This window comes from Episyrphus balteatus, chromosome 2 (genome assembly GCF_945859705.1).
Source record: "Episyrphus balteatus chromosome 2, idEpiBalt1.1, whole genome shotgun sequence".
NCBI classification, from domain to species: Eukaryota; Metazoa; Arthropoda; class Insecta; order Diptera; family Syrphidae; genus Episyrphus; species Episyrphus balteatus.
The window spans coordinates 123,920,036-123,933,161 of record NC_079135.1 but is presented as its reverse complement, the minus strand read 5'-3'; the positions used below and the strand labels follow the sequence as shown (position 1 = coordinate 123,933,161).

The 13,126-nt window shown below is 35.6% G+C and overlaps 2 protein-coding genes across 2 annotated transcripts; both read right to left on the bottom strand.

Annotated features, from left to right (window-relative positions):
• Positions 1-796: 796 nt before the first annotated feature.
• Positions 797-6,037, bottom strand: LOC129909721 (uncharacterized). Its single transcript, XM_055986794.1, has one exon. The coding sequence runs from the start codon at positions 6,035-6,037 to the stop codon at positions 797-799; it is 5,241 nt and encodes a 1,746-aa protein (XP_055842769.1).
• A 312-nt stretch (positions 6,038-6,349) lies between these two features.
• LOC129909720 (3-phosphoinositide-dependent protein kinase B-like) lies at positions 6,350-12,864 on the bottom strand. Its single transcript, XM_055986793.1, has 3 exons — positions 12,776-12,864; positions 10,462-10,753; positions 6,350-6,550 (listed from the first exon to the last, which is right to left on the bottom strand). The coding sequence occupies exons 1-3, from the start codon at positions 12,862-12,864 to the stop codon at positions 6,350-6,352; spliced, it is 582 nt and encodes a 193-aa protein (XP_055842768.1).
• Between the last annotated feature and the right edge of the window lie 262 nt (positions 12,865-13,126).

The window sequence follows — 13,126 nt, the reverse complement described above, 5'->3', positions numbered from 1 at the left end:
TCTTTAGTTTAAAGTTTTCCTTTTTTTTTTTTTTTTTTATTTTCTTTTCTGTAGTAGGTACTACTTGCGTACTTGGTGTGGTGATGGCTGGTTGACGTTGAATATGGAAAGAATGACAACTTTGAATTGATGGATGCGAGAATGAATGTGATTGAATGGTTTTTTATTGGTTAAGGTTGGCTGCAATGTTCAATTTTTAATTCGGACCGGGAGGAAACGAAACGTGGGTGTGTTCGAGAATAGGGAGAATTTGCGTTCCGCAATTTTCCGTAAAACGGAGTACGCAATTCTCCCTAAAAACGGAGTACGTTTTTCACGTAGTCGTTTGCTTCCCCCCGGTAGAACGTTCTGAATTGAACATTACCGCCCGCCTTGCAACCTTGCAACTATAAAATTAGCTAAAACAAACCACCAACACACCAGAACAAATGATGAAGAGTTAAATTATTTACTTTTATGACTTAATTCAATTTTAATAAAGAAATTAGTAAATTTGGAATGATACAAGAATTTTAATTTGCAAAATTAAAAGTACGAGATAAAAATTTTATCCCTATGCTTGAAATTTCGGCAGGCAATAACTAAAAATTATAATAAATGTATATATAGATGCGAAAATTCGAGCTCCTTACCATACCTTCCCTATATAAATTCATATATTTTTGTTTTTGTTTTTTTTTTTTTTTTTTTTTTTTTTTTTTTTACGAATGGTAAGCAATTTTCCTTTATCTCTTTTACGAATTTGTTTTCATTATACTCAAATTCATCTATATTTAAGAAAAAATCGTTTTTCACTTTACTTTTGAGGTAGAAGGATGCAAATTTTGGCAATCGAGCGCGTGATTATTCCCTTTTCGGTTCGAATTTCCGCGACGCGAATTTTGTTATCATGTCCGGCGTGCACGTTGATGACTCTCCCAAGGCGCCACTCGTTTGGGGGCAAATTTTCATTTCGTATAATGACGAGATCGTCAATTTGAACATTTCTTTCGGGATACTTCCATTTATACCGTTTATGGAGTTCCTTTAAATATTCCTCTTTCCAACGTGCGCTTAGTTGATGATGAAGAATTTGCAACTTTCTCCACCGATTTATAATACTTAACGATTGATCTGAATATGACGGTTCGGGCAAACCATTTAACACTCCTCCAGTGAGGAAATGACCAGGGGTCAGTGGGACGATATCTGACACATCTTCAGACATCGGTGACAAGGGTCGCGAGTTCAAAGTGCATTCAATTCGGGTAAGCAAGGTAGTAAATTCTTCGAATGTGAATTTTTCATTACCTGCTACCTTCCTGAAATGCCCTTTGAAACTCTTGACCCCCGCTTCCCACAATCCACCCATGTGGGGTGACCCTGGAGGGATAAAATTCCATTTTAATTTGTGAGCAACTGCACTAGGGCAATGTAAAAGTGATTTGTGAAAATTAGATAAAAGAACTTTGGATGCACCCACGAAGTTCGTGCCGTGATCTGAGAACATTTGTTCTGGAGTTCCCCGTCGAGAAATGAAACGAGTAAATGACGCAAGAAATGCTTGAGTCGTTAGCTCACTAACAAGTTCTAAGTGTATGGCACGCGTTGCAAAACATACAAAAATACAAACGTACCCCTTGTCTAAACGACATTTTCGACCATAATACGTCTTAATGAGAAACGGACCCGCAAAATCCACTCCAGTATTCGTAAAAGGGCGACCTAAAACCGTTCTTTCTTTAGGTAACGCACCCATCAATTGGGTTTGAACATGTTTTTTGTACCGAGTACAAACTGTACACTTTATAATACACTTTTTTACCAGATTTTTAACCTGCGGAATCCAATATTCCGATCTTATCATGCGCATCATGATTTGAATTTCACCATGTAGTGAAAGCTCGTGAATGTATTGTATATAAAGTTGAACAAAAAGACATTTTACGGGAAGAAGTATGGGGAATTTTTCGTTATACGATAAAGTTGACAAAGCTAATCTCCCATTCGCACGCATGACACCCTTGTCATCAATAAAGGGATTGAACTTTCCTAACCAACTTTTCGACTCTAAATGTTTTCCCTGTATTAAATCACCATATTCTTTTTTGAAATATTTTTGTTGTGTGAAGACAATTAACGTTTGTTTGGCTAAATTAAATTCTTCATATGAAAGTTCCGGAGAAGAATATTTTGTACCTCCATGCCTTTTAAAAGAGTGATGAAACCGCTCCATGTAAGCAAATACGCACACAGCCTTAGGCCAGTTCGAAAATTTAGCTAAATCTTCCTCGAAGTCCTGTACGACCTGTTGTTTAAACGACTTTACCTTTTTCACTTCTAGATTTGACTCATCAACTGGTTCAAGCTTGGTTTGTGGCCAAATTGATTGAGGTTTCAATAACCAGTGGGGACCATTCCACCACAAAGAGCTTTCTCTTAAATCCACAGGGGATACTCCTCTCGTGGCTAGATCAGCTGGGTTTTCACCCGAAACTACATGCGACCAATCCGTCACCGCCGTATTTTTCAAAATTTCTGCTGTTCGGTTTGCCACAAACGTTTGCCATGAACATGGTTGTTTTTGAAGCCAGGCTAAGACTATAGTGGAATCCGTCCACAACTTAACTAATGAAACATTTTGAATTTGAAGAGCTGTTGACAATAAACTGATCATTTTAGATAGAAGAACTGCCCCTTGCAACTCTAGCCTTGGTAACGAGATAGTATTTACTGGCGCTACCTTTGATTTCGCCCACAAGAGATGGGAGGTAATTTTATCTTGTTGTTGCACTCGTAAATAAATACATGCCGCATAAGCCTTTTCGGACGCGTCACAGAATCCGTGGATCTGTGAAACAGCGTGCGGAGTGTATTCCACCCATCGTGGTATGCTTACATTTGCAACCTCGGGCAAACTTGCCACAAAAACTTTCCAACTCTGTTCGGTGGTGGGAAGAAGACAACTATCCCATTCAGTTTTATCCTTCCAAATTTGTTGCATCAGTATTTTTGCTGTGATCACAATAGGGGCCAACCACCCTATAGGATCATACAATTTTGCAATGACGGATAGAACTGAGCGTTTTGAGAAAGAGTTAGATTGTGGTATTGATTGTACCGAAAACGAAAATGTATCTAAAGTAGCTTTCCATTTTATGCCAAGCATTTTTACAGAACTTTTATCATCAATAGTTAGGAAATCTTCGTTAAGAAGTGAACCTTTAGGCAGAGGACTCAGTAACTCCTTCGCGTTCGATGTCCACTTTCTTAAATTGAAACCGGCAGACTTTAATACCTCAATTAATTCGAATTGAGCTTCTACCGCAGTGGAAATGTCATGAGCCCCTGAAAGAACGTCATCTACAAACAACTCGTTTAAAAGAATTTTTGATGCTAGAGGATGAGACCGATTTACTTCCTTAGCCAACTGATGCAAAGAACGAATTGCTAAATATGGGGAGCAGGAAACCCCAAATGTTAGTGTTAACATTTCAAAAACGCTTAGATCATCTTTCGGGTTCTGACGAAACAAAATTTTTTGAAAAGGCGTTTGATCGGGATATATTTTTATCTGTCGATACATTTTTTCGACATCACTGTTGAACACGTACTTATAAAGCCGCCAATTTAACATCAAGAGTGTTATATCCGTTTGAAGTGCCGGGCCTGGATACAACAAATCGTTTAAACTCTTCCCGTTTGAAGAGGAACATGATGCGTTGAAAACAACGCGAACTTTTGTTGTTAGGCTTTCCGGTTTAATCACTGCATGATGTGGCATAACATATGATGTGCCGTTTTCGCAAACCTTATCCGCGGAATCACTTGGTTTCATATGCCCTAAATCAATATATTCCGAGAGCACCGAATCGTACTCATTTTTAAGTATGGGACTATATAAAAGACGCTTTTCATTTCGTAGAAATTGACGTTTTGCAATTTCATACGAATTTCCTAACCCTGGACTTTGAAAGGAATCGTCTTTAAACGGTAGCCTTACAACAAACCGACCCGTTTTATCTCGGTACGTTGTTTTTTCGAAAAGATTTTCGCAGAATTGTTCTGCGGCCGTTAAAAATAATATTTGTGGAAGCTCCTCAAGTTTCCAAAATCTTTGGATTTCTTCATCCACCGTTACCTCATTAAAAAAAGACAGCGATCGAGTATATTCGATATTATTTTGAGAAATGGGTGGTTCCAAAGGACCCAGCAATACCCATCCGAAAACTGTGTTCTGAGCCATAATTCTTTGAAAAACATTAAATTTTAATCCATCGCGAATAATAAGTGGGTATAAATCTGCACCGATCAGTAAATCAATCTTTCCACTTTGATTGAAACAAGGGTCCGCTAAGGGAAAGTCAAACAAATTTTGAGTATTTCCAATATCAATGGATATGGAAGGCAAACTGTCCGAAACCGTTTTAAGGACAAGTGCCCGCGCGGAAAGTGAAAATTGTTTATCGAATTTCGATCTGAGAGTGAATGAGCACATTTTGTTTGAAGTTGCCGTTACCGAGGAATTAACGCCTGCAACCGTTGCCATAACCGATTGAACGGGCAATTTTAACTTTCTTTGAACTTCTTCGGAAATAAATGAGATTTCCGAACCCGGATCAATAAGCGCCCTCCACTCAAAATCAGTGTGATGGTGATGAATCCGAATCATCGCAGTAGCTAAAAGAGTTGTGCGTTTAGTTTTGGCAAAAAATGCGTTTGCCGAAACATTGGGGCTTTCTTCCGTATTTGAAAGCCTGATATTTGAACTGTCCCTTGGTACAGTATGTTGTTGGGCATTTTGACTTGCAGCTGAAGTTGAATGAGTGGACTGTATTTGTGGAGTAAAGCTCCCCGAAGGAGATTTGTCAAAATGTAGCAATGAGTGATGTTTTCCCTTACAGTGAAAACATGTACTTTCACTCTGGCAGGCGGTTACCAAGTGACTGAATGCTAGACAATTATAGCAATATTTTAATTTCCGAATAGTGTTTCTCCTTTGAGAAACGCTCATTTTCAAAAAATCTGGGCATACACGAAGTGCATGAGTCCCCTTACAAACTTTACATTGCGAACTAACTTGAGCGTGATGTGTTCGAACACGTGGAAATGAACTTGAAGATTGCTGTTTTGAACCCGAATTTTTCAAAACTTTATCTTCTTTGTTCATGTCTGAAACGTTATCTAGGACCCGGTACCTATTTGTGATAAAAATGTTCATTTTTTCCCATGATTGAATTTCCTTTGGATTCGCAAGTGATTCTTCCCAAAGGGATAAAGTCTGTGGTGGGAGACGAGACGCACAAACGTATGTAACCAACGCATCCCACTTTTTCACCTCAATACCATACGACTCTAAAGCTATAATAGCTTCATTAATATTGCTCTGCAATTCCTTTAATGCATCTGCCGATTCAACCGTTATGCGCACCTGACCAAGCAAAATACTTAGATGATTATTCACTAAAACCCTTTTATTTTCGTAGTGTTCTTTGAGAGCTGCCCAAGCAGCCTCGAAATTATCATCTGTTATCTCAAATTTAGAGACTATGCTTAAGGCATGATCTTTAGTTCGAGCACGCAAGTGAAAAAGTTTTTGAACGGGACTTAACCTTGCGTGTCGAATGTAAAGTGCCGTAAACATGTCTCTAAATGCTGGCCATTTGAGAAAATTGCCACTAAATATTTCCGTTTCACACGGCGGAAGATGCATATGATGCTTTAATTCGACATTATCACTCTTTTCGTTATTCGATTTTAAACTAACCTCTTGGGGCCGCGTCGCCTCCAAAATATCACTGAGAAATTCAATATATGTGTCCGAAGAGTTTCTATATTTTGCCTTAACCTCAGGGAGTGACGCGATGAGAACGTCATCAGCGGCCGCCGCACTTATATATTCACTGTATGCTTTCTTAACATCAAGCCAAAGTGCTTGAAGTTCAACCCGATAAGCTTCAAAAGCCGATTTTTTTAGTTCTCTAGCAGATTTTCCTTTAAATGACGCATGTAAATCAACGAGCTCATCGCATGCCAAAATTAAAGCCTCCAAACTCATTTCAAATGAAAAAGCAAAAACCGCGTGATAATCTACTCAACAAAGAAAAATGCCTACCACCCAAGCGTATCAATTTTACCGCTTCTTACTGTATTTAAAACGTACCAATTTTTACCGTTTGTAAATACCCCACACAATATATATATATATATGTATATAACGTACCAATTTTTACCGTTAATATACATATATCCCTTTTACCGTATTAATAAGCGCACTGAATTTTCGCACAAAATACTTTCAATGAAATTTATTTTATAATATAAAAATCTCAAGCATATGGTAAAATATTGTAAATGTACCTGTACAAACTCAAATGTATGATGGCTGCAACTGATGACGTATATATGGTGAATCTGATGACGACTTTGATGAATGCTTTGATGAGGACTCTTGTGATGACTTTAATGCTGATGATGATGGAGAAGCTGATGACGACGAAGATGCTGATGATGATGGAGAAGCTGATGACGACGAAGATGCTGATGATGATGCAAGACGATGAAGAAGAAGCTGGTGAAGAATGGCAATAGCAAGTCAATTTGATGAGACTCGCTCAAAAAGCGCACTCTTGGTTGGTGCACACTGCAATGGTGAAGAATCGCCGTGTACATGCACTGCTGATCGGGTTCACTGAATTCGAAAATGCTGCATTCAATGACTTGAAAAAAGTGTGCACCTCACATGTAGCTAGCGATGTAGTCGAATCAATGGCCACACAATTCGATTGGATTGATTCGAAATAATTCGATGTCGAAAAAGTGTAAACCCCACACCAAGTTTACTTGACCAATATAGCGCTTCGGTAAATTTTGGAAAATAATCGTGCTTCACACACGAGGTTCGATTTCCCAATATGGCGCTCCGGTCGAATGGACCAAATGTTGGGGCGGAGCCGTACCTTTTTTTTTTTGTTCTTTTCCTTTTTCCTTATGTTGTGTTAAAAACGTTTACTTTTCTTTTTCCTTAATTTTATTTATTTGATAATATTTAACTTTAATCTATTACTTATAAATTGTTAGAATTTTCTTTAGTTTAAAGTTTTCCTTTTTTTTTTTTTTTTTTATTTTCTTTTCTGTAGTAGGTACTACTTGCGTACTTGGTGTGGTGATGGCTGGTTGACGTTGAATATGGAAAGAATGACAACTTTGAATTGATGGATGCGAGAATGAATGTGATTGAATGGTTTTTTATTGGTTAAGGTTGGCTGCAATGTTCAATTTTTAATTCGGACCGGGAGGAAACGAAACGTGGGTGTGTTCGAGAATAGGGAGAATTTGCGTTCCGCAATTTTCCGTAAAACGGAGTACGCAATTCTCCCTAAAAACGGAGTACGTTTTTCACGTAGTCGTTTGCTTCCCCCCGGTAGAACGTTCTGAATTGAACACTATATTTTTTCAAATTTTTTGTAATATGCACTTTGACAAAAAAATTATGTCCACATTTGCAAGTAATACAGATTATACTTGAGGAATTAAGTATCTGTCGCCTAGAAACAAGAATGTCATATTCACTACATGCATCCAAGAAAGAGTGTTGACGTTGAAAAATGTGATTCTGTTTATCCTTTTACCCTCCACACATTCATTCACACGGTCTTTATCCTGCCTCAAAGAAAAAATATCCACCAGCAACAGCATATGAAGTCAAAGTCAAATGTGTACACAATGCACAATTTCAAAAAGGTGTTTACATTTACGAGACTAAAAAGTATTAAAAAAAAAATCACAAGTTCAGACACAGGTATACCCTAAACCCACCCACAAAGATAGGGTAAAACTATACAATACGCCCCACTTTTTTTGAATCTTCAATAAAACAAAAAAAATAAAGGAAAATAATAGTTTTTTTGGTAAATATAAAAAGTATAGTCTTTTTTCTTACTTTTGGCATATTCATATGTACTAAAATATGTCAGCATATATTTTATATAAATCGTTTAAAAAAAGTTCAAGTGGGGCGTTTTGTAACTCATTTGCTGGGTAAAACGCCCCACACCAGTGACAAAACGCCCCTAAGGAAAAAGTAGGTACAAATGTATTAAATTAGAAAAATAAAATTATTTGATTTTGGAATATAGAATTTTGCGATGCTTTGCGGCCGCAAATGTTACAATCTGGTATGTATACATGGTAAAAAAAACTCGTTCAACGCCATATGGCAAGATATGCGCTGAATACTAAACTTCTTTTAGACTGTCCTGTAATAATTTTCGTTTTTGACCATAATGGCCGCAGTGTCGTCCTTTTGTAATTTAATGCAATTCTTAGGCGTATAGCAAATAAAAAAAAATATTGATCAGTATTTTACTTCATAATCTACTGGGGCGTATTATACTCACTGTACTGGGGCGTTTTGTAAATTTCGAAGTGCAATACGCGCATTCAAAAATATAGCAACCCAAACTGATTTCAAGGAATTACCAAAAAAGAACTAAGAAGCCCATTTTTTGAACTTTCTAAATATATATACCAATTTGATATGGTCTTTATACATTCTGAAAAAATGAAATTTTGTCTGCGCTCTCCGCAATATGTTTTGGTGCCAAATTTTTGTTTTGCAGTTTTTTTCTTTTCAGGGTACACAGAATACTACAACTCAATAACACAATTGACGAGCAACTTAAATAAGTTTGAACAGTTTTCGTTTTGTTTACTTAACAACACCTGTGTGCGTACGAGACTGGTGGGGCGTTTTGTAAACTGGGGCGTATTGTATGGTTTTACCCTATGCATATTAAAAAAAAAAAAACCCCAACTTGAATAAAAGTAGAGTGTTGTTGTTGAATAAAAAAAAAAAAATAAAAAATATCTCAAGGCCCAAGGACGACCAAGTGTTAGCTATTTTGAATTTTTCTTCTTTTTATATTTTTTATTTCTGCATTTTATTTTCCAACAAATTTCACCCACGAATCCTCGAGAGCTGTTTTTTTTTTCTAATATGACTTCAAGGCAGGTACTAAGGCAATTCTGTGTTAAATACACACTCACACAAAATAAAACTCACTCACGAACAAAAAAAATAAACAGAAAAACACATCCAGCGCAATATCCTTAGACACTGAAGGTATATCGTGAGTGATGAACCTACATAAAATAGTCGACGGGTATGTAGTGTAGAATATAAAAAAAGCGCAACAGGGACAGGGACCCGTCTGACTCTCTCTCCTTCATCTATTTTATACCTACCGCCACCCTACCATCATCAGTTTGAGGATTCATTAGTGCTGCTCAAATAGAAGAGGATTTATGATTCAATGAGGAGCCATGAAAAATGGAAAATGATGAACTCAGTTTGTGTTTTGCATACTAATTGGAGCTGTTCATTTGATTGAGTGATGGAATGATGTCCTCTGAATGAAGTACAGCGAAGCAAGGACGACACGAAAAACACCACTAATTGCGTGATGTTTACAGAATGACATTAGCGAAGGTGATAAAGCATTTCCGCTCAAATTGTAATGACAATATAGAGAGAGATGATAAAATGAACAATCTTTTCCGGCTGTTTAAGGTGCTTTAAGGCTGGAGGCCGTTTTTTTGTTGAGAAGTTTAAACAAACGAAGTGATTTTTTGGAGAAGTTTAGGATTTTTGGCTTTTGGAATTTGATTGATGAAGTTGCTTGGTCTAACCTTTTGCCATTAAAAGTAGTCTTGAATATTAATATTCTGTCTCAAAGTAAAGGCAATGAACAAAAATAATCGTTTTGCTTTGTTTTTTTTTTGTAAGTTTCAACGGTATAAGTCCCCTTGTCTACCTTATTCTATCTTGCTCCTGGCTTCAATTAACTTTCTTGACCACAAAAGAACTTACAGATCAAAGCAAAAGATAATGACAAGTCTAAATAAAACCAACAGACAATAGCCAGAAGGTTTTTAAGTTTTTTTCTTTTTTTTTTCTGGAGGCATACAAATTCATTTCTCTTTCTCAGTCTTTTTCTATTTTTTGTTTTAACTGGCCGACCTATAATCAACCGTCCAGACAGTTATTCTTCTTTTTTCTTTGTTTCTTGCATTTAAGTTACTTTGCATAAGGATTTTTATGTATTTTTCTTTATTTTGTCTTTTCTGAATAAAATTTAGTTTCTTGACTAGGTACGAAGGCAGTTTATTCAACGAAAAAAGAAACAAGGCAATCAGACATTCCATAATACAAATTGTAGACATTCATTGTGTTGTCTTAGGTGTCTGATAAAAATGTTATTCTTTTTGTTTTTAAATTTTTAAACTGATTCAAATTATTCAGTATTTTAATGAAGTTAGAAAAATATTAAGAAAGTAGCAAAAAATACAAATAAAAAAAATTCATGTAAAAAAAAGTTACGTATACACCACAGTGACCCATTTTTTTTAAAGTTTCATTTCGATTCTCATTCATTAAAAAAAAAATAAATTCAAATCGATAACGATAACTATTATGATTACGATCACGATAACGATAAAATAACGATAACGATAACGATTACGATTACGATTACGATTACGATTACGATTACGATTACGATTACGATTACGATTACGATTACGATTACGATTACGATTACGATTACGATTACGATTACGATTACGACTACGACTCCGATTACGATTACGATTACGATTAAGATTACGATTACGATTACGATTACGATTACGATTACGATTACGATTACGATTACGATTACGATTACGATTACGATTACGATTACGATTACGATTACGATTACGATTACGATTACTATTACGATTACGATAACAGAAACAGTAACGATAGTAGCAAAATATTAGTTACAAGAATATTATCAATTGTGAAATTATCGATACTTATCTTGATGAATGAGATATAGTGAGATAAAGTGAAATAAAGCATATTTTAATCATCTGGTCCGTTGTCAAATGAATCTTTTACTTTCGAAAAACATAGGTACAAAAATCTTTCCTACTATAAAATTATACTATTTCATATTTCTTACCAACAGTTTATTTTCACAAAGGTCCTTTTGATTTAAATTTTCACTATAAAATATATCTCCATGTTAAACAGAAAAAATAAAGTATTGGTGATTTTTTTTTTTTTTGTTTCATTTTCTTGATTTTCTGTGCTAATAAAAAGAACCAATTGAAAGGGAATAAGTTATTCAAAGCGCTTATGTTGCTCCTCTTGAACATCCTTGTAAAAGTCATTGAAGGATTGATTGATGATGGTACCATAAAGGTCATTCCATCAATGAACGAAAACAACTCTGACTATGAATAATGAATAAAAAAAAAACTTCATTTAAAGAATGAAAAAAATATGACTTTTCGTTTTTCTAAGCGGGAAATCTATTCTCAATGTAAAAACTCAATGATCCATTGCCAGGGTGGGTGGTTGTTAAATGTCTTCATTTAAAATATTTTCCATGAAAATGATTTTCAAAAGTTGATTTATTTTTCTGATTATTTGACATTTATTTTGATTTTTTGCTCCTTTTTTTTGGGAAAATGGTTGAATAAGAAGGAAGTATTTTTGGATTACCTACAAATTTGACCCAATAATTGTACTAGATTTAATTCGTTCAATACCCCAATACCGCAAGTTAACCGTATTTTTCTCATGTTAATGAATCATTTAATAAATAATTAGTGTCTTTGATGATCTTTAACAACTATTACTACAAATCAACATTACTCAACAAACATCTCAAACAAGGATACAAAGAAAAATCCACAAACCACATTTATGAGAAGGATCCCATATCGTAAAAAGTTCAACTTGTACAAACGCAGCTATATGTGGCTTCATATAGTACCTATACGTAGGAAGGTCCTTTCTCTCTAAGGATCTCATATTCAAAAGAAAATACATACAATTTTAGAGCTCCTTCATTGTGAATGAATCCTTAATGAACGCTGTGGTCCTTAAGTAAAGAAAATTTTTGCCTTTTCCATCTGAAAGCCAATCGTCATTGGTTTGTAACTTTGCACAAGAATGCCTCCGAATCAACGACTGCTGACCATATAGAAGACCACCGACCGACCGACATTTCCATATTCTAAATGGATCTTGCTTATACATATTCTTCCATATATATTTGCTATTTTGTTCTCTCTCTCGGTCAGGATTCTAGCCGACGACTACTGGGCTTGGCATCAATTTTTTTTTACTTTTGGCTTTGCTTGAGGGCTGAAGCAGCGCATGAATTATGTATAACTTACATGATGCATCAGTTGTTAACCAGGCTGACTGACTGACTGGGCTGCTTCGTCTTGTTGATGTAAAACCATCATCAGCAAAAGGCAAAAACTAGCTACTGCAATGCACACTTTCAATTCAACCGAATGTGGGCCACATTATACTCTGGGGTATCGTATAGTTGGCGTTGGTCGTGTGTAACAGCAGTTCTCTCTCCCTCTCTTTTATATGAACAGGAATACATACTATGTTTACTTTTTCCAGGAAAATCTAGGTCCTGCTGCATCAACAACTTCTTTATTTTTTTTTTTCAATTTTTTTTTTTGTCTTGAATCTCACTTTACCATGTAGACAATAATACAAGGAATTCGAAGTTATTCACCCACTCTCTTTATAGTATAATTGAATGGACAGAGAGAAAGTCTCGGTTTTTGGGTTTTCTTGGTAATTTCTGTGAGCAAAAATGTTTAACGAATTCGAATTCAGGAGCTATTATACATAACCTAGCAGGAAAGAGCTATCAAAAGGACACGTTGCTTAAGGGTTCAAATGATTCTATTTTGGGGTTTTGGTTGAAAACATTACATCGTTTCGATGTAATTTAGATTACAGTACTGCACTAGTTGACTGCTTAAATGACAAATACCAATACAAACTTTGAAGCCATCTAGCATCTTATTTCCCTTTGAATTAATTTACGTAAACGTTTGTTTTTTGGAAGCCTATAGGTTTTATGTGACATAAATACTTTAGGTTCTTACAAACAGAGTTGTAAAAGATTGCAATCTTTTTTGAATGCAATCTTTAATGACTTCAATCAAAAGATTGCATTTATTGACTTACACTTGAGACTTAGACTTCAAATTTTGCAATCACCAATCATTTTCCATGAAATGATTGCAATCTTTTTTTTACCCAGTCAATTGACTGCATTCA

Bases quoted from the DNA above. Each gene is read 5' to 3' on its own strand.
- LOC129909721 (XM_055986794.1), bottom strand. From the start codon at position 6,037: ATGAGTTTGGAGGCTTTAATTTTGGCATGCGATGAGCTCGTTGATTTA.
- LOC129909720 (XM_055986793.1), bottom strand. From the start codon at position 12,864: ATGCTAGATGGCTTCAAAGTTTGTATTGGTATTTGTCATTTAAGCAGT. The intron at 10,754-12,775 runs GTAATGTTTTCA...TAATCGTAATAG, and splicing joins CTAAATTACATCGAAACGAT to TAATCGTAATCGTAATCGTA. The intron at 6,551-10,461 runs GTAATCATAATA...ATTCTTCACCAG, and splicing joins ATTTTATCGTTATCGTGATC to CTTCTTCTTCATCGTCTTGC.